Raw genomic sequence first — 22565 nt, forward strand, 5'->3', positions numbered from 1 at the left:
ACTTGATGTTATAATTCGCAACATTTGAGTTGATGTCAATTTTGGTAACTCCTTTGGTGATGAGGTGCATTTCAATGGTCCGACAGCAGCTTTTCACAGAAATAATAAATGAGCAAGAGTGTTTTTTCTTTGGCTGAAGGAACTGAACATAATGAAGTCTGTGCCGTACAGTGGCCATGTATCCAAAGAGATTAATGTTTAAGATGATTCATATTCAACATAATTGTGTTTGTCTTTAAGTTGTGTGTTTCTTTGTCTCTTCAGCAACACGCCTGTTGGTGCTCACACCTAAATACTTATGGTGGCTATTACTGTATAATATTAGTAGCAGTGTTTTTTACAATGTAAGACCTTTCTGTTCACAGGTAGCTTCTGTCAAACTTTAACACGCTTGGAAGAGGTATGTATGGACTTACTTTGCAAAAACAAGATAAAGATCTCATAATTACAAAATCACAATTTGCAGATTTACAGGTAATTATGAGTTGTTTGTGCAGGTAATTTAATTGAGAAATATAACAAATTGAGATATTTAAAAATAGTTAATTATTACAACAGCCTGCATTGTTTCTGACAATTAAAATAAAACAAAACACTATTGCCCAGTTGTAGATTTGTTTCCTCATCACAATTTGCTACATTTCATCATAATCATGCTGTGTCGCTTGTAAACACTAGACTGTAAAGAAGACGCTTGCAATGAAGCTACATTGAGCAAATACATCACCACTGATCAAAGCAGAGCAATGAAAACCTCTAAGAAATATTATTTTGAATTGGAAAGTCACTTAGTATCATCAATAACAATACTTTCCTACAATTCCTCACCTCAAATTACCAACATAATTCTCATTTGCCAGCAATATTAATATATTTAGATTAGTTTAAAGAAGAATATAAAAGCTTAATTGAGCAGTAAAAGTACATCTGGCAAAGTAAATAGGACAAAATGTCGCAAAGTAATGACATCAGAATTGATTGTTGATTGATTGACTGTAAGAAAAAAGAAATGAGGCTCAGGTCGAAATGAACAAATTATCCTTTAAAGACAACAAATAATATGGTCACCACTTGACAGAAATAGAGGCACATATTGTACTGTACATTCCTACAAAGCACGAACATTTATACAGAGAAACATGAAAACAGATTGATCACCACATGCAAATATTTAACCAACTACAACATAAGAATTTTAATTGTTTTTCTTCACATTCTTGAGTAAATACTTTCATGAAGTCTTCTAACATTCAGAACTGTTGGTAAGAATAATTAAGGACATCTATAATGTATTTCCATGGTTATAATTTCTAATCACATTTTCTTCCACACGTGACAAAATGAATGTCTGAGTCTGTTGAACAACATGTATCTGTCGTCACAAAGTGCAACCAGCATAACGTTGCACACATTATTTTTTTTAAAAATATTTCTTTAAGGAACATCAACAAGCCAAAACACTTGAATAGAAGGTAAAAGAAGTCAAGCATAACTTATTATCAGTCAGAAGAAATATACTGGTCATATAGGTTATATCATCATGTCACAGTATCATATTGAAAAACCAAAACGGCATGAGCTACCATATTGCTCGGAGCAGTTTCAACACAAGCAGGGATTTAAATTAAGATTCAACACGGGAAAACAGCATGCTGGAAGAAGCTACTGATACACCAACAACTGCAAAAGGCAAACACGGTCTTGCTTTCTTCTCACGCACTGTATGAAGGCGTTTGAAACAACATTATAGAACAGTAAAACAAAGGTTGTACTTATTTCCTTCACTTAGTAGCAAAGTGAAGGCCCTAGTTGGTTAGTTCACTTTTTAATCTGCTCATTCTCCAGCAGCCTGTGTGTGCCGCAAATACTGGATTTCGCCTCTGGCTCATTGCTAGTTACAGAAATCATGTTCCTTACAACTGTTACATAACTGAAAGCCAAACTCAATTTCAATACTTTCAGAGGCACACTCAAAGCCACATGTAGAGCCAAATGGAGTTCGATCAACAGCGATTCCGATTGCCGACTTTCTGCAGCCGCTCATTCGCGGCTTCAGGGGGAAATAGATGCAGAGTGCATCCTCTGCATCACAGAAAGTTAACAGTTAGTACTTACAGATGGAAATGAAAACTATGACATACTTACATAATTACAACCACCATGGTGTTTTTTCAGTCCATCTCCATTGTGAGATGGTCTCACAATCCTCGCAGTGAATCTCCTCACAGAACTGATTAATTTAATTATCAATCATTTCAATTGTGGGACCAAGACCTTAATTATACAGCAGTGCACTGGCTGTATGGAAATGCTAATCCCAATGAGAGCTGAAAGTTCTGAAATGAAGCAACTATTTTTGCAGTATTTAATTAATGCAAAGGGAGATTTATTGGATAGGAAGAAGACTTTAACGTATCGCTCATAGGCGAACCATTACATTTAGATCATCACACTGTACAAATTAAGAATTCTTCACCTTATATGTTGTCAAGGCTGCTCCCGAACATGAAATGTAAAGCATTACACACCACAGCCACAGTTGCTATCAGTCACTTTTCTTTCTGGGCAATTTTGCAGTTTAGCCAAGATTCTACAGCTATGTTCTTGGTTGATAACAAACCCTAAAGTTCAGTAATGAAAGGCTGTATAAATCTCTCCCAAAGCACCCTGGGAGGAGAGGCCCGTTTTACCCAGCTGCAATTTGCAACGAGATAATTTCCTCTATTGTCGATTTTCGAGTTGTTTCACCAATTAAAAGCAAACACTATACTTGAAACCCTTACATGAGGATGGAAGAGCCCCAAGGGCCTCACAAATGTATCTGTATTTGCAAGCGACAATCCTTTTTGAATTATGACGCTGCCACTTGTGACGGCGTGTAAATACTGCTCGCAGTCCGCTTTTGTGAAAGAGACACACACTGATAATTTATAAAACAATACAACACACAACAACCCTAGGTCATAGGAAAATCCCTATGATGCATGCTGTATTTTATTAAAGCAGAGCTCTTCTGCTGTGGAACATATTTAAACTGCTATACTTGTCTTGGCGTAGGTTTACTACAGCTGCTTTAATACTCTAAGCTTTTATGCTTTTATGTAGGGAAAAATGAACAAGCATTCATTGAAAATAAATGTGGATCCCATTGTATATCAGCTGATTCAAATCATGTCTAAATAAACCAAACATATGTACAGTGCAATATGCATCAGTGTATATTTATTGCACACATATGTCTCTGAAAATACGCTTCAAGAGAACTCCTCGGGTTGAGCGCTCGGAGCTTCTCCATTCGGCGCTTTCACACCGTCACCGTTGCATCCAGGGATCTCCGTGTGGCGAGCCGTGATGTAGCTTCTCTTCCTGGCCGACAAGGACTTCTTCCTTCCAGTGCCGCCATCGCCCTCGGTGGAGTCGTAGACCAACACCGTGGTGGTATCCATTCGTGACAGCGTGTACATGCTGCTCTGGCGTGTCGGATGCAGACGCGTGGAGCGTAGCTCCGACTCGTCGTAGCTGGATACCTTGATGAACGGGCACCAACGGAACGCACGCTTGAAGCCGGCTCGAAACCTGGTGCCGCATGAGAGGGGAAGGATTGTAAAACACAGGACAGGTGGGTTGTTTGGAAAATAATGGGAGGATAACATGGAAAATAAATACTAGTAAAAATGTCTAATGGGTATTTGTGTTGTTACGTTTTCCTATAATAAGTGTAAGGGCCTGAGGGGAAGGGTGGTGGCAGCCACCACCCTTCCCCTCAGGCCCTTACACAAGGAAAGAAGCAGCATATACTGAATACAGTTCTGTACCAAAGGTTGGCTCTTCAGCTGAGAAGGGATGGTATCGATGTGTCTTTGAAATAGATTGATAGGGATGAATGTCTGTGCACTGATGAAAAATAAATCAATTGGTGTGGAAGTGCAGTATTTTACTGATGCTTAAGAGAAGCAATATTTGTTTTAAGTAACAACTCCATTTTAAGTAGAACAAAATATTTTAACTTGTATCTACAAAACCAAAAGACAATGGACAACATTTATAAAGTACTAATGAAACTCAAAGGGATGCATGGGGAAAATGCTATAAAACAAAACATGCAACTATACTTGATAAACTATCACACAATTATGAAACCATGCCTAACTTGTATCTTCTAGTAAAACACTGTGATGTGTTCTGACAAAATCGGTTCCACTTTTGTAGCCCTGTAAAAGTGAATTCAGTTGTAACATTTAGTTTTTTAGATTGTTGTAACCCACCTGCTGTTAAGGCAGCAGTAGATGATGGGGTTGTACATGGTGGAGCTCATCGCCAGCCACAGCACTGACAGGTAGACCTGCTGGATGTACTTCCACTTGCTCAGACGCTTGTTGAGACCCGTCACAATGAAGTAGACGTGATAGGGCAGCCAGCAGAGGGCAAAGGTCACCACTACGATGATCATCATCTTCACCACCTGCAAGAGAGAGAGAGAGAGAGAGAGAATGATGATGAGAAACATTCACAAGCTGTCATTGTTGGCTGTGTTTAGGATTCCTGGAAGCATTAACAGAGACAGAGTGAAAGGCAGCAGTGCCAACCAGCCACAGTCTCTAAAACTGAAGCATATTTTTTGGGGGGTGGGGGATGTTGTTGTTTCAGTCTATTTCTGAATTACAGCATTCCGGTAGCACCTTGTACTGCAGTGCGAGTGCAGCAAGATTAAAGTCGATAATCAAGAAAGTAAGTTATATTTCCTTTGATCCTATATCCATTTGTACAATTTCTCAATGTGTCTATCTTTCAACCTCTCTACTTGGAGGTGAACTGAATTAACTACATGAACTGAACTGAAATGAATCCAGAATACAATGTGGCTATTCAGAGGACGCCTGAGCAACGCTACCAGAGACAAAACAGACATCATTGGGTCCCTTCTGAAATCCAAACAGAAGTCCTGGCACCTCTTTTTGTTTTGTTGAAAAGACTTTATGCCATAACACAAGCCATACTGTAAATTATGCTAGGTAGCTTCTAAACAGTGGTAAAGCAGTCAGTCGGTACTTTGGGTGGAGGATAAATTAAGGCTTGTATTTTCTCAAGAGGATACAAGTCGACCGTGAAAATTATGTAGTTGTTAATGTGCGTTAAAGTTTCAGTTGCATGTAAAATGCTCTGTTCCCAAAAGAACACATTGGACACTTAAAAATGGTGTTTCCTTACAACCAAACTGCATTGTCGATTACATATCGAGGGAAACAACCAACACAAAAAGACAGTCATGAGCATGGTAGAAAGACAACATCCATAGTCTCTTCCTTACACAGCTACATAAACAATAGTGAAAGTCTATCCTGTGAAGCACAGGAGATTTGCAGTGGTTTATATAAACACTATTGGACTGTCTTAAGCTACAAAAAAAGTCAGAGATGTAGCAACGTTCTGTCTTCCTGCAGCTAATGTTTCATCATGGGTTGATAATAAGAAGGTCAGAGTACATATTTCCAACAATGTTTTGTGTTCATATTATATACTATTGTCGATGGCAACAGGGTGGCTGGAGGTTATACAGTTGTAAACTGAACTGAGCCTTCTTATTCAGCAAACTGTTGCAGAATAACACAAATAAAGCCAGACTACAAAGAAAAAAATAGTTATATTAAGTTATATTGTTTGCAGTATATGTTACACTGCGACAGTAATAAAAAAACAGATAATGAGCAAATACACACTAACATTATGAGGCATCAAGACAGAAAAATAGAAAAGAAAACATTCCACATTAAAATGAGGACTAAAATGATACTGATTACAACATTACATTATAAGGGAGGGTGTTGGAAAATTGAGGAACCCAGAACTCGTCACGCTTCGTAATCTCTAGCTGCACTGTGTTGTGTAGAGGGCCATAAATCTAAGGGGGGTATTACCAATGTTTTACGTGAACAGGAAGCTTTATGTTATCTCGCAAATTCATAGATAGGTTGGCCCATATAAGAATAGGAAAAGTGGACCTACAATTGTTCATTGGGTTACACCACAATGGTGAAGATAAGAGGTAGAGAAAACACACAACTGTCTACCAAGTAGGTAAACCAATAAATAACTGCATCCTTATCACTAATCCATTATTCAAGGTGGTTATAATAATAATCAATATGATCACACCCCATTGGCATAACAGTTGTGTGGATTTGCAATGAAATGGTTTTTAATGTATTTTTGTGAGAGTGTCTCTCTCTCTCTCTCTCTTTCTCTCTCTCTCTCACAAACACTATGAGAGACAGACTTGTCTTATAATGTGACAAGGGTGATGGGAATGCTGTCTAATGAGCAGGATGTTATACCAGAAATGTATAAATTGGCAGATGGTTTTATTCAAAGTGGGTGAGCACAGGATGTGGTTGAAAGGAGATGCTCATGTTCATTTGTAAAAATTAAGGTGAAATTGTAAATATGCACTAATAACTAAACTAATGGTCTGACCTAAAAGCCTGAGAATGTGGCCATAAGAGGTAGTAACCAGGTACAAAATGAAAAATAGTTTACAATGACAAAACTAGATAAAAGAACGTGTGCAAAGCAGGACTCAGGAATATTGTAAATCCTTTTTTTAAAGTCCTTGTTAAGGGGATGAGGTAAGCTGCAGCACATTCATAACTCAGCAGCTCGTACAAGAAATATAGTCACGTAACTCCTGTTGTTAAATTACATCAATGTTTTCCAGTGAAATTTAGAATCGAATATAAACTCCCACTCATAGACAAAGCAATGGATATTCTGGCACAATACACTGTATTTCCGACATAGCCATGAGTTATGACTTTCCAGATCACTCAGGTCATCTGGTGCTGGCCTTTAAAAAATATCAAGAGTCGTCTTTATGCTCCGTGAGCTGGAACCAGAGGATCTGAAATATGCTCCATCAAGTTCCTTTTTCAAAAATAAACAGGAAAACTGTATATTCTGTATGGCATATGCTTGTAGACTATAATCATTCGAACAAAAAGGGTTATTCCTGGTCAATTACTGTTAATACATGTCTTTTTCTCTCTTAATACCATCTTTTTAACCTGTATCTGCAGGATGCCCTACAATTACATTTACTATGAGGTTAAGAAGGTTAACCAACAATACATGCTTTCGCTGCTCGTCTGTCAAACAAGGATACCTTGAGAAATGGTTTCAAAGGAAAATGACAAATCATAAAATTAAATCAGTGTGCTATATGTCGAGCTGCAGGTTATTAACAAGGCACTCAATGGTTGCTTGGGCTACTTGATTGCGTGCAATTATAGTTGTGTTATGTGCATATTTAAGAACGAGATCTGAGGCTATTCACCTGAACTCGCTGTTGCCTCTCCACGGGAAGCTCCTGATTTTTATGACTGACAAGTTTTTAATGTATTGAAGGCCGAGCTGAAATCAGGGGGGACTAGAGAAAAATCTGTTTTAGAGGGGACAAGATGTAAGTAATTTTCACATAACTTTGTCTGAGAAAGAATGTTCCATGTCTGAAGTTCAATAATGAAATAAAAAAAGGAGAGTTAAGTAATTATCTCTCTCCCTCAAATGTAATGTTCCTGATGTGGAAGTAATTTTCCAGAGGACAAAGAAGAGAAGAGAGGTCTAACTACTGAGGGAACCATATATTGCAATTAAGAACATATCTCACATACAGCAATTGTCTGTCTTTTAGTAATGTGGGTCAGTTTTTTTTATTATATTACCCGACCCGTTATGAGAGCCAATCTTCAGCGCGGACAAAACACTTGTCAGGACTGAGGTCAGAGACCAGGACAGAGACAAGTGGACTTAGGCGCCGCGGCTCGGGTGCTTTTGTGTTTGAGAGACAGAGAGGGGAAGAAAAAGTGGACCATTGCACGCAATATTTATTCTCCTTGACTTTTTCATCCACCCGTCCCGACCTGAGATTCTTTTCATTGATTGCAATCCCACAATCCAATACGTTCTACATGATATGCCAGTGAAAGATTAAAGACATTGAAGTAAATTACTAAAAGTAAGTACAAGGACACTTTTCAACAGTTTGTCTTCCAGAACTGATGATACCTCTTCCCAATTAGTATGGCAAGGCATACGTAAGACAAGGCAGATTACATACATAGGGAAACCAAAATGTGATTTACATCAAATAAATAAGAACAAAATTAATGCTGCATCAGTCATCCTTTTGACCAAACACTGCAATTAAAACCAAATTGCCAGAACAAATGGAAATCAATAATTTGATTAGGTTCTATGAAAACCAGACGCGACGAGTTAATATACAGAAGATATACTCTACATGTGCAAGTACGTTTTTGAGTGAATTAATGCACATGCAGAGACCCTTTGATGGTTTTCATTCCTGGATTAAACTTGAAATTCCAACACAAATGGGCTCAGACAGAGCAGAGAGAATAAGAGATGCGTGAAGAACAAATATATGAAATTTAAATACAGTAGAGAAGACCTCAAAGGGAGGATGTCTTCTCACTTTTTACCACTTTGATGTTTCATGACTGGTGAACTACAAAGACCAGTGAGACAAATGCACAGAGAGAAAGAAATGTCATGTAATAAGAAAAATAAAGTTAATCAGCTGTACCCAAGAGCCCTGGAGCAGGATTGCTGGTGCTATTGTGTTGAGATACAGGGTGTGACAGAACATGTAATACGACCATGGATATTTTTTTCTCATTGGCAACCTTCTGTCACCAACAAGGACAGGAGACCTGCATCGGCTTTCTCCTTCTTCGAATTGACTTCCCCACTCTTCTGCAATTGCAACGCTGTGTGAAGAGAGTTTTAAATGCAGTATGTCAGTACCTCTCGCTGGCTTTTCACGCGTGTCACCCAGAGCTGCACACTGGTGTTTGTTGTCTGCTTGTGGACCTCGGTGTCTCATCGGGACATAGAATACGTCAGCTTCGCCAATAAACCCAAGAAATTGTCCAGCGCAAAATGTTAGTTACATATTGTAACTCCAGATTCAATGTGTTTCGGAGCAGCCCTGTAAGCGTTGGGCCCCCTTTGGTGAAATGCTGGTTTAAATCAGGAGCAGAACTATAGACGCACGGCTGTTGTGTCACACGTGATGTAGGAGAGGACGGCAAAAGAAACGTCACCCATGCATGGGGGGATGATTTTAATAGTGACAGCTCTTAAAGGGCTAGGAATATTCCAAGCTCTCAGGGTCGCTGCTCGCTCATATGGAGGTTACAACTGATAACGCTGTCGCAACCAAAAACTGTTAGCTCCATCAGCCCTTTTGCCATTATTTGCACTGTGAACTCTGTAAGCAGCATTCCCCATGTTGAGAGCCATGGGGAGGCAATAGATGTTCCAACAAAACATATTTGCTGTTGCAAGTTAGCAGTATATAGATAACATTTTGGAGACACGGTTGATCATATATTCCTTGCTTTCCTATTAATTGATCCCCAGACTTATCTAATATTATGATAAAGATGTAAGTTGTGTGAAAACTAACAATAGAGAAGAGATATCAGAGATATTAGTACACAAGTGTAATCAAATTGCATGTGTTAAAGTTAAAGCATTAGTCCGATATGGTTAGGTTTCAATTAGTTTTGTATTTACAAAGAGAAACAATTACATAGCATAGAAAAAATTAAAGAAATTTAGAAGAAGCTGAAGTAAATACTTTACATCATTTCAAATATTAATTAAAATGAGCAGTGGGAGGGAAACATATTACTTTGATGCTGATTTGCTTTGGAAAAAAATAATAATGAAACTCACATGCTAATGAGATTTTTAGTGCATACCATGGATATTGAGTCTGATTGTAAGAGTACTTGCCCCAGCATTTTTCTTCATTAATCCATGAAATGACAACTCATTAGTTAGGTTGAAGCCAGAATAATTTTGCAATTTGAAATGTGATATGATGAGAACAAACCTCAGCCAAGTTGTGTGCCTGAATGCAACAGTGATCAAACGAGAGAAACTGATTCAGTGAAAACAGAAGAAAAAAGAGAAAGAGAGTGAGTGAAAATAATAACAGAAAAGTCCTACAGGGCAAACCTGTCTACAAAATTATCAACTAATTAGCAAATATAATATAATGCCATCCAGATTACGTTTTTTTATAAAAATCCAGGGGGTTATTCAATTTTTTTTTAATTACTTTTATTAGGTTTACATGCAATTTCCCAGAAATGTTCATAATAAATGAATCTGCAAAACCTTCACTCCTGTATCCTGTATAATATACTGTATTTAATTAGTTTTCTTCGCTTTTTACTGTAGGGCCACCATAAACCATGACTGCCTGCCTACAACTTCTGCGTATCACAACAGTGTAATTCACGGACTAGAAATACCCTTTACAGTCAACCTGCCCTCTCTCCCTACAAAACAATGTACACTGCATTTACAACTAATTTGCAAATGCAAATGCAAAAGCACTTACTTTTCAAGCCCTGCAATAACTTTCATCATTAAAATCCATTAAATAAAATAATAATAGAAAAGTAGTTTGGGGTCTGAATAAAGTAAAAGGCCTTCATTCTTGTATAAAGGCAGTACTTAACATCGGCTAACTCCTACTGTGTTATAGTTTGGCTTGGTGAAAGACCCTTAAGAAAAAGCTTCTGATCATTATGGATCAAGTCTGTGCACACCTACGCTTGTCACTCTCGTGAACGACTGATTTATTGACATCTGTCCAGTCAGGATAAGAACATGTCCGGTTATCTCTGCAAGTTAGCATGACACTCACACATACTGCACTGTTGCACACCAGAACAATCTGATTCATAGAGCTAATCCATCCCAAGCCTCACATTTAAACACACACATAATGCTGCACATCAAATTAAACAACGGGATCTGGGCTACAAGAATAAGTCAGCCACTTCAAACACAACTCAAACACCAACTAAAGAAATTATAAAAATATAATAACCATAATTCGCCAGGAGTTAGCTCACTCATGTTTCCAGACTTATATCTGTCTGTACTAAAACATAGCTAATGTTGTTCTGCTTCACTTTGTCAAAGTCAAACATTGCAGAGAGAATGTTCACATATTGTGCTATATTATTGAGAAGTTACATGCACACACATGCCTACACAGACTCAATATAATTATAAGATGTTTCTTTCTTTTTTCTTTTGTTGTCTATCTTATGCATTTTTCATTTTATGTTTGTAATTTTGCTTCAAATATGCCCAGTTGGCTTTTTGTCTCTTCCTGCACTGTGATATTCATTTATCTCTGTTGTGATTTTTATTTTATTGTTTGAATTGTGCAAAGAAAAAAAAAAAAAAAAAAGGTTTAAACCGTTCAACTGCAGAATTTTTAGGTGAAACAGAAATCTTTTCATTTTTGCTGTGTTCCATCTTCATTTACTCTTTAACGAGTAATATATAGACTGATATTTACACATCTGAACAAAAGATCACATGTGTGGCCTTTATTATAACACCCAAAGTATTTAAATAGCCCCTGTGGTTGCAGAGATAAACCCCCTTTTTAGTTTGGGTATGCAATATTCGAGCAGCGGCCTAAAAATACATTGTTTTTTAAAAGGTAAAGAGCCGACATATGACAGGCCATTAGTGCTGCCCTTCAGACTAACATTTCGAACGCACAGCCCGAGGCCTGAGTTTAGAACACACCACCTGTAGCATGATCATTGCGGCAGAATGGTTTAACTCAAAACTGTCTAGTCAATATGTATCTCAATAAAGATGATGAAAAACAATATAAAGATGGGGCTTTTTATTGCTTCCCATCACCTCACAGACCTGTGATGGTAGCACAAAAAAAGCTATCATTAAAAGGGACACACTAGACAATCGTGAGAAATAATAACACTCTTCATGGGTTGTTTTTGTACGAAATGAACACTTTTTTCATTCTTTACTTCAATTCATTAACTTTATTGTAGTGACCTTTGCCATTATCTTACCATCAACAAAGAATAAATTACTCTGTGAATCCCTTGAGTGTGTTATGGCTTCTTTTGAAGATGCAACTGTCACTGTTCACTCCACTCCATCGTGGAAAGTCCTCGTTATCATGGATGAAGCATTAATGCTTCATAAAAGGGCCAACCTAATCCAAAACAGGTAGATGTACACTTCTGTGATTGGTTATCTGCAGTATGCGCCCAGTGCAGAGTGGCCAGCTAGTTCGCTCAGATACAACAAAAGACACGTGTGGCTGGCACGTCTATGTGAAGAAAGCACAGAGAAGCAAGGATTACAACACACACACACACACAACTTTATTATCTGCTCAGGTAGACAATACTTCACTTTATCTTTACAGCTAATAGATGTATGCTGCCATATTAATGCTCAATAGAGATCCTTAGTGCAAGTAGATCGCATGCCATTAAAAAAAAAGTATGCTCCCTACGGCATTTGCCACTTGGTTGACATACAGAGCAGCCAGTCCGAGACACGGGTCAGCTCACATGTGCAGTCAACCGCCCGAGCTACTGCAAAACTCCGGCGAGCTAATTAGTTAGCCTTCCAATTTATGTCTATTGAAGAAGGACAGAAATATAAAAATGAGTGGGGGAGCGGGACCAAGTAAGAATCCTTAATTACCACTGCATAATAGACCAACAAACAAAATGCTAAACATGAAAGAAATAATGGATGTGGCAACAAAGATCGCCTGTTCTATTCAAGCGAGAGCTCTTCAAAGACGGCTGTTCGGTGCGCATCTGGAGAAGGCCGACTGTGACCACTCTGACTCCTTGCTACACACTGATGTGAGATGGCTTCGTAGGGGGAAATTCCTAAAGACATTTCAAGAGCTCTGTCCAGAGATTACATGTCATGTAGCTGACGCTTTTATCCAAAACGACTTACAATCATACACTGTAGACACAGCTACGGGGAACAATTCAGGGTTAAGTGTCTTGCTCAAGGAGACATCTTCTAGGGCGGGGATTGAACCACCAACCCCCTGATTGAAAGACAGATCTGCTAACCACTGACCCAGAGTCGCCCAAGATAAAGGAGTTTCTCTATGTTGTTAAACATGGAGAATACAATAAACTAAATGACGATCAGTGGCTGCTGGACTTGGCATTCTTAACCGATCTGACCAACATGTTGAATGAGCTTAATTTAGAGCCACAAGCAAAAGACAAAACCGTGGTTGATATGATCAGCTCAGTTAATGCTTTCAAACGAAAAATGCAACATCTGTCCTCAATGCTGCAGCGCCATGATTTGGGGAACTTCCAAAACCTCTCGGCAGAGCTGGAGGTATTCAATAAAGAGAGAAAATTGAAATTGACACTGAAATCAATAAAGAGAGAAAATTGAAATTGACACTGAAATCAAGAAGAAAATTAAAGGCTGTTTGAAATGTCCCAGTGAAACAGATGGATACAATGTGAATTATCGTGTGCATGCACACACACAGAAACACAGAAACACAGACACACAAACACACAAATATACACACACTCACACACAGAAACAAATACTCCTTTTCACTTGATCTTCACAGTCACTCTCATGAGGGATTCCCCATCGACCCATTATCTGTCTGGAAGACTCCAAAATAATGATGACCGTGGTGAAGCCAGTATACCGACTCTAAGGGCAAGACAGAAGGTCGGACTAGGCAACGATTCTGTTGGTGCTCGGTCAGTCATGAAGAAATCATTCAGTGGGGTGACCGAAACCCCTGCATAGAAATCTTTTACAATGAAAGTATGGACATCCATAATAATGCTTCGAGACACCGTTGGTTTTCAGAGCTTGTCCGTGTTCATGGACAAAGAGTTGATTGAGGACATGTGACAACCACAAAGGTTGTGTTCTGTGGAATTACGGTTTTCCAGAAGGCCAAAGTCATTATTCTTCAACAACACCATATACTGTTTCACTTTTTAGTGTAAGATTTATAGAATCTTTTTTATTCAAACTGAAAGCAAATCTACACAACATTAGTAACTGTGGAGCCTAATCAGCAGTTTTCTTTACAATCTCACCAGTGGGAATCGAATGTAATATTCTTATTTCCTTTTGTAATTTCTTTTAAGAGCTCAGTGTTCTTGTTTGAAATATTTAAATATTATATTTGTATGGGTTATGCACAATATTGTTTATCAGCAGGATTCACTTTGTTAATTAATTTATTACAATTAATTAGATGTCGGGGTGGTCTGGGATTTCCCCCATCAGACAATAAATGTGTTTACCACAAAAACTAAATTAACAGAGACAGAAGCTTTGATTCAAAGATCATGTTCACAGTTACTAATTATTAGTTTATATCAGAATTGTTGAAGGAATATTAATAATAATAATAACTTTATTTATATAGCACCTTTAAAAACAGGGTTTACAAAGTGCTCTACAGAGAAGCAAGGCAAAACATAACAATACAATACAAGTAAACATTTCAGAAAATACAGGAGGCAAAAGAGACCATGCCATATAGGCAATGGTCACAAGAATGGAATAGAAAAATACAAATACAAAGGGGGCTCTAATGGCAAACGCACCCTTTGATTTAAGCCTTGACTTTGGAACGGCCAGAAGGGCCTTGAAGGGTCTTGAAGGGCCTTGAAGGGCCCCAACGGAGGATCTGGCTGCGAGCTGGCTCATATGGGGCTAACATTTCAACGATGTAGCTTGGGGCCAGACCCATGGGTGCTTTAAAAGTAATCAGCAAAATCTTAAAATCAATTCTAAATGAACAGGGAGCCAGTGGAGAGAGGCCAGGACTGGAGTCATGTGATGCTGTCTGTTAGAACCATTCAGAAGCCGAGCTGCTGCATTCTGGACTATTTGGAGGCGGGAGATGTTTTTTTGGTTTGAAAGGAGGGAGTTAGAGAAGTCGAGTCGGGAGAAAATGGCCCACAGATTACGCTCAAGTCTGCTTACCTTGCGTTTGGCCCTGAGCTGTCCATGATAGTTATCAGATGAGTCTCCTGGGATCTCCCCTCCCCACAGAGTGACCCCCACGATGGTGTAAGTGATGCCCATCACCACTAGGGGCAGCACGTAGACCAGAACTGTGACTATGATATGATACCTATGAGAAAAAATGAGGAAAGATAGAGGACTTACATTTATTAAATACTTAAACAATAAAATGTCATACCCAGTAGTTTTTTATATTCTGTCTAGGTTGAGCATATATATATATATATATATATATATATATATATATATATAATAATGATAAATCCTAAAGGGATAATAATTCCTGGTGATACTGGCTGTATCACACATGGTCAGAAATAAAAAGAAATATCAACAAAAACTTCCATCTTGGTCAAAGTACACACAACTCATGTCCTCACCTATTCTAAATAATGGTATCAATACAGCACAATACTGAGTGCATATGTAACTGTCAACATGAATATGAAGGGATGTGGTCCGTCACGGGCAATGTGCTCCTAGGTAAATTTATTAGTAGTAGTTTCAAACATTTGTCTATGAAAAGTAAAAAGGAATGACTATTGATTATACTTACTATATCTTAATAAAATCATAATTAACTTTTATGGCAAATTGGAAAGGAGTGAGCTACACCGTCTGGTCTCAAAACAAGTTACAGTTTTTGTAAAAGCAAGTCACAAAGTATTTCTCACATGAAGGGGTCGTCGGCCATGCGGGGCCAGGCCACGTAGCAGAGGGTCCTGCGGGGCAGAGTTCGGGTGGTGGAGAAGTAGCAGAGAGGGAAGGCCAGAACCACGGCCAGACTCCAGATACAGACAATAACTCCTGTGGTGGCCTTCGCCGACAGACGAGGCTTCAGCGGATGGATGATGGCCATGTACCTACAGGTCAGAGGTCAGGAGATTATAAAGACAGACTTGTGTTTAAAGCCTCAACAACTAATTCAATCATTAATTGATAGTTTATCATTTTTCCTAATACTTTTCGTGCTTCACATAATATAATATATGAGGTGTTTATATAGCCTATATGTGTGTGTTAAATAAAAATGTTTGACATCCGATCGTTCTTGTCACATTACGCCACGTTTTGATTGAATTAATAGTAAGTTGTCATGAACACCATGATGCTCATTTGACAGAGATCATAAAATCCAGCACTATAATAAAACAATGGACAGCTGATCAGCTGTGTCTTACCTCATATTTAATTGAGGTCGCTTTGAAACAACGCTCCGAGGCGAGGATGTCTAATTTGTTAAATGCATATTGCCTCGACTCCTCTCTCCTCATTTCTCCTTCTCGCCTCCTCTACTCTTATCTCCCATGGACGAGGAGTCAGGGAAATACATCGAGGAAGCACAACATTGGGAAATGATGAAGAAAAAAAAAACACAGGGGAGACGGGGCAAGAGACCAAACAGTCGGAAAAAGTATGCGAGTCAGAGAAGTTATTTCACATGGTGTTCTCCAAAAAGAGAAACGTGGGGAGCGAGACCAGAGTCTTTAAGCAAGAATGGACTTGAATGTTCATTCATGGGCAGTTCAAAACCAGTATGTCTCACATGTTCAGAGACCGTGGCGAGTGTGAATATGTAAAAGTGGCAATGTGAAGAGCCGCGATGAGACACAAATCTTTTAAGCAAACGTACACTCACATCCAAAATGAAGGCACGAAAAAATAAACAATCTGCTGTAAGAATCCTAACACAATAATGAACTGCCCAACAAGGATGTAAACAAAAAGGTGAATAGAACTAAAACAAGTTGTTTTAATAACCACAGATTTTCTTCTAAATTAACTATTTTATTTTAAGATGCACATTTTTTCAAACGCTCAAAAGCTTACCGTTATGTATTGTATTTTTAATTCCTGCCTTATTTTACTTGAAAAAAAGATAAATAAAGGAAAAGTATGTATTTTTTATAATTCATCCAGTTTCATTTGAAAACTGATAATAAATATTGTAAGATACTGTTAAATTTAACTTTCTTTATTTGATTTGATAGTCAGTTGTTGACTACGTACAGACGTCGATACAACTGTTGGCTATTTCAATACATATGTCACTAAATCATAGCTCAAATTAGACATTATTGTGACGTTCCGGACCTTTGCATGAGGAATTTCTCTCTTTATTGAATACCCATAAATTAAAGAGTTTGACCAGCTCTTATCATGGTTGCCACTGGGGAGGGGGCAACTCCTCTGGCTACAAAAAGAAGTCTGATTGTATGGAAGTCTATGAGAAATTCTACTTCTCACTTGATTTACTACCTCAGTAAACATTGTAAACATTACTCTCAATTGCAAGTTTCCAGTCTTCTTCAATACAACACAATGTTCATTTTTATAAATGATGGTATAACATTAAGAGTATAACAGACGACAGAGCAGGATATACTTTAGGGCGTGGCTACCTTGTGATTGACAGGTTGCTATCGTTACGAGAGCCATATGCGCCTATGCATGTCATTCATCCCCAGTCCAAATATGTCTCTTTCGTTCACTGGTTGCAAAACATCTAGATGGCAAACTCAAGGATTAACAACAGCAGTCCGATAAAATCAAATGGGTGCAACATAAATATCTATTGGGAAGCACTGCTGTATGTGATTAAGTTAAAATATAATGTTCTGGCCTTAAAACAATAGATGAGCCAAGAAAATGTATTTCTTTTTTTGCGACATTTGATTATTTTCTTCCTGGCAGCCCGTAAAAAGTCCAAATACAATGGTGTTTGATTTTCAAGAAGGATTTTCAAGGAAATTGATGATTTATTCCAAAAAACTGTGATGAGATTTAGTTTGAACCACTCAGAACTGGCATGAGATTACCAGCTGAACATGAACCCAACTCAGGATGCCACATGATTAACGCAGGCTGAGAGGCACTAATCCAATCTTCATCAGATGGTAAAGAATCTGTCACCTCAGTGAATGAAATTTATCGAGGGACAACGGCAAAGATACCCCGTCTATTCACCACTAATTGCTTGGCATTTATTCTGTGACTCGCTGATCCTCGTAGTTGGCACTGTGTGAATAGAGTGTCAGATGTCCAATCAAGCATGTGCCACATCAGTCTGTGTTATTTGGGTTTCAAAGCTGGCTGATATAATAGACTTGTAACCATTGAACAGTAACCACAATGCAAAGCCAGCAGCAGGTAAATAACATGATTACACGCGCACTCCTCTTTGGTCACCAAGTACACACATCAAAGCACATTTACAGAGCCGTCAGCATCAACTGGGCTCGACCACAGAGACATTACAGCAGCAAATTAATAAAGCATTTGACAATTTTTTTGTTTAACCTGGGAGTCTGCTCTGCCTCAAGCTGCATAAAAGCTTTCAGGCAGCGTATTGTTTGGAAGCCACGTCAGCGTGGTGTGACAACACCAACTAAACACTCACTTCAACATCGCCCGGTGTCTCACGAGCAGAGATTACCTTGGATAAGACGTACAGCAAGAAGGAGCCAAAACATTATGCGCACAGCTAAATGTCAAGGGTTGGCTCAGAGGAGAGGAGTTTGTTTAATGTTTCAGCCTCTTAGAAAATACTTAAATGGTCAGTTCAGATGACACCACTGATGGTGTATTTCCATGCATGGTTTTGGTTTCATTTGAACGAAGGGCAGTTTTAAATTCAAATGACTCTGGACCACTGGACAAATTGTGATCACACTTAAGACAAAATTAAAAATTACACAACATTGGTGAATGTGGGACGTTCTGAGTCCCTCAAACAAGCCAGTTAAGAACACATATGTTCGCAAGAGAGGTTCTTGCATGAGGCCCAGTTAGATGGCTCAAAAACTGGTCAAATGAAACCATCCGAAAAAAGTTCACAGTGAACTGATTTAGCACTTGATATTCTTAGTTGTCTGTACATATACATCTACCCAATGTTAAGAATGTATTCTAAAAAGGTGTGAATAATGGAAAAATGCACGAGCCGTGTCATCACAAAAAGCTTCAAGGCTACGCCGGTTACCTTTCACACAGCAATCTGTGTTTGTTTGGCTCCAGTGCCTCAGGAAACACACATGGCAGCACAGAGTCGACAGGAAGGACGAATTCACTGGTGATCACGAACTGTGGCCTCATGCCATTTCAAGACATCAGAGCAGAGACAGCAACATACTGGGGTTACCAAAAGCATGACCTGAGGTTACATCTACATGTGGGTCATGCCGATGTTCTCTTTCTCAGTACACCGTTGACAGAATGAAACGGACACTGCAGACCAAAAATACAAACCCATGGAAGTTGCTAAGTAGAGTAGCCAAAATGAGCGCGGCCTCAGGAAATGCATGGGGAAGTACTGGAGGAGGAAAACACCTCACACAACATCACACAATGTGACACTGTAGACACACTCTGCAGCTTCTCCACGCATTTAGGTTTCATTGTGTTCGGCCTGTGGCCGCTTCCTTCATCAGTCTAATCCCTTTATTCAAACATTATGACATATGACGGTCCACTTATCAGTATCAAACCGGGGCTGATATCTCGACTGCATCTCCACATTACTGGAAACAACAGGAGCAGGGACAGAGAGAGAGAGGCGGACAAACAAAACAAGAAAGAAGTGAAAGCGCAAAGAAGATGAATAATATGAATGCATGTGACAGAAAACAAGAGAGTCAGAGAGCCTAATAAAGGGTGATCTTTTCTAGGGTGTTGGAACACAAAGAGCCAATCGCTGCATTGCAGACACTGAAAAACAGCTTAAGTTTATGATTCATTAGCAGTGCAACGTAATAACAAATGTGTGGAACAGGCTCATGGTGGATGAAATGGCATCCCACTGGGACAACGCCTTCCCAGAATGCAAATCACAAATAAGTAATTATCACCCTCCACTGCCAGCTGAAATAAATGTATACTTAGATCAGCAGGGGGTATAAACTCTGATGAAATAATGTGGGGACAATGGATACATAAGATGCGTTCTGTGGAATATAAATGAAACTGATGGGACTCCTTAAGTCAGTTCTTATAAGCACAAGGGCCCAAACTAGAACAAGTATTGCCTAATGGAGTGCAGTGTGTCTTATATCTAAACACAGATGAGAGAATAATCAGAACAACGAGATTGTTCAAAATATCATTGAAGCACTTGAGACAAAAGTGTTTAGGTTGAGGACTTTTTCTCCAGCTTGACATCTCCATGTTCCTAATGTAGTCTGCATTACAATATATGTATATATATATATATATATATATATATATATATATATATATATATATATATATACCTCAATGGCTTTATTGCTTGCCCCCCCCCCCCTTTTTTTGCAATACAGATGCACATAAGAATAATACAAAAAATTTATAGATATACAACTAAATAAAATAAAGGGACACATGTAAGTGATCACCTACAGAGAGAGAGAGAGAGAGAGAGAGAGAGAGAGAGAGAGATCTAGCTTCATCAGTCATTCCCTATGGTATTGCAGCATGTCATAAGCCCACCTGTCAACAGCTATCGCAGTCATGGAGTAGATGCTTGCAAACACGGATGTGACCGGAAAGAAGTTGTGAAATTTACAGTACGCTTCCCCGAAGTACCACTCCCCGTGGGTCGCGTAGATAAAGTTTATCAAAGTGTTAAACGCGGCCATCGACGCGTCCGAAAACGCCAAGTTTAAGAGAAAGTAGTTCGTCACCGTCCTCATACGCTTGTGGGCAAGAATGATCCAAATCACGATGAGGTTTCCAAACACAGCCACCGCCAGCACGGAACTGTAGGCGACGGACCAGAGAGCCACGCGCCACGGCGGCTGGACAAACTGGTTGGTGTAGTTTCCCGTTATGTTGGATGCGTTGCGGGGAGCTGCCATCCTCTTCTCTTCTCCTCTTCTCCTTCCCCCCCCCGCCACCGACTATAGTGAGTGCGTCGGTCGTTTCACGAGTCGGATCTACTCACCGAGCCGTAAAAGCTAGAATGGTGAGAGAGGATCGCGTAGACATGCACCATGGCGCGCAACTTAAGCACATCGTCATCCCTTAAAAAACGCACATCTCCAGGTTCACCACAGTGAACGTCTCCATCAGGTCCGCATACAGTAACAGGTCTACAAATAAAAACGCGGCGGAACGCAAGTATCCTTCAGTGCCTGTTGAATGTGGGTGTGAGCGCACAGCCTCTCTCCTCCGGCACCCGCAGCAGCAACAGGCATGGGCGCCGTGCGCACCCATGTGACTCAGTGACGCACCAATGGCACACATTGGTGAAAGAGATTGATTGATTATTGTGGCTCCTGTGTTTAAACTTCATGAATAACAGATGAACCACTCTCTTCGCAAAGGCTCACAGTGCAGTCATCAGTCAGCGCACGCTGTGTACCTTTTCTCTTATGTGGCCCTTCAGATGATCTTTTTGTCAGCAGCATTTCAAAGAAAGAACAGGATATTGGAGTGTAGCAGCAGGGCAGTGTGTTCAATAAGACTCTCTTTTCAGCCCACACACACCTCCTCCTGTTGAGTTTTCCACCACTGTTGAATTGTGTGAGTGTCTTGGTGTTTAAATTATTTTTTCACAGTGCACCACAGAGAATACAAGTACACAATCATGTCTCCAAATGTCTGTGACTCTCCCTCTTCTTGTCACATCAATATTCACAACTAACAGGCTAAAGTTCCCCCCAGACATCCCAAGTGTTCACATCAGATAAACCTCCTTCATCTCCTGACACATAGCCTTCAGTTCAATGGTAACCTCCACACGGGTACATTTAGATGTCTTCCCTGGCTGATCAAATCCAATCAATCCAGTGAAGCTTTTCAAGAGACAACTGTGTGGTTCACGATACAGGAGCTGGTGTCCAGACTCATTTGGTCCTTTAAAAACAACAACACATACATAGAATCTATAGGTTTCACAGTCAAGTGGATTTTGACTGTAGTGTTATATCAGCACTGCAAAATAAAAAAGAAGTTGAAGAAAATGTACTTTGCGACGCTCCATTTTGATTTAAGTTTTAGTTCACTGCGCCAGACTGCAGAAGAATGCAGGAATTTGAGTCTATTGGAGGTCTCTCTTGTGTGTCTTGTGGCTGCATTATACTGCATGCAAATAATTGTTACCTTTCACACTTCCTGAAACACATCTAAAGTTGTCTATAGTGTTTCTAAACAGATACATAAAAAGTAGAAACACATTTTAGTCTCATATACTGTTTACGTGATGTATAAAATGTATGTGACAGTAAAAGTATATACAAGAGGGTTGTGTGGTGGAGGTAAATAAAAGTATCCTAATTAAGAGATCACTAAATTATTATAAGATGTTGTTAACATTAATGATGTTGTATTGATTTAAAACAAGAAATTAAAGTGAGGACCAGCCTATGTGAATCAAATGAGTGTTTTGCTCTGCTGTGCAATCCTGTTAGTGCTGATTGAAATTCATGAGACACTGACAATTTAGAAGTTTTTTTCCCTGAGGATATGTAAATACTGCCAAAAGTATGATGGAGACACTGTTTCATAATACAGTCTGAACATTGAGAATACATATTCATTGATTTAGTTCATATAAATTCATGGATATTCAAATGAATACAAATACTGTATATTCATCATTTTGAATAAATTGTTGACAGGTTGATGTTTTCTGTGGCATTTTTCTTGTGTGAACTGTAATAAAACTA

The 22565-nt window shown here is 39.1% G+C and overlaps 1 protein-coding gene across 1 annotated transcript; it reads right to left on the reverse strand.

Annotated features, from left to right (window-relative positions):
- Nucleotides 1–2364: 2364 nt before the first annotated feature.
- On the reverse strand, nucleotides 2365–21093 carry tacr3a (tachykinin receptor 3a). The gene is made up of 5 exons (XM_034540228.1): nucleotides 20386–21093; nucleotides 15594–15782; nucleotides 14878–15028; nucleotides 4266–4462; nucleotides 2365–3576 (listed from the first exon to the last, which is right to left on the reverse strand). Exons 1-5 carry the CDS (start codon nucleotides 20751–20753, stop codon nucleotides 3255–3257), a joined length of 1227 nt encoding a protein of 408 aa, XP_034396119.1. The 5' UTR covers nucleotides 20754–21093; the 3' UTR covers nucleotides 2365–3254.
- Nucleotides 21094–22565: the final 1472 nt, after the last annotated feature.

This window comes from Cyclopterus lumpus, chromosome 1 (assembly GCF_009769545.1).
Source record: "Cyclopterus lumpus isolate fCycLum1 chromosome 1, fCycLum1.pri, whole genome shotgun sequence".
Lineage (NCBI taxonomy): Eukaryota > Metazoa > Chordata > Actinopteri > Perciformes > Cyclopteridae > Cyclopterus > Cyclopterus lumpus.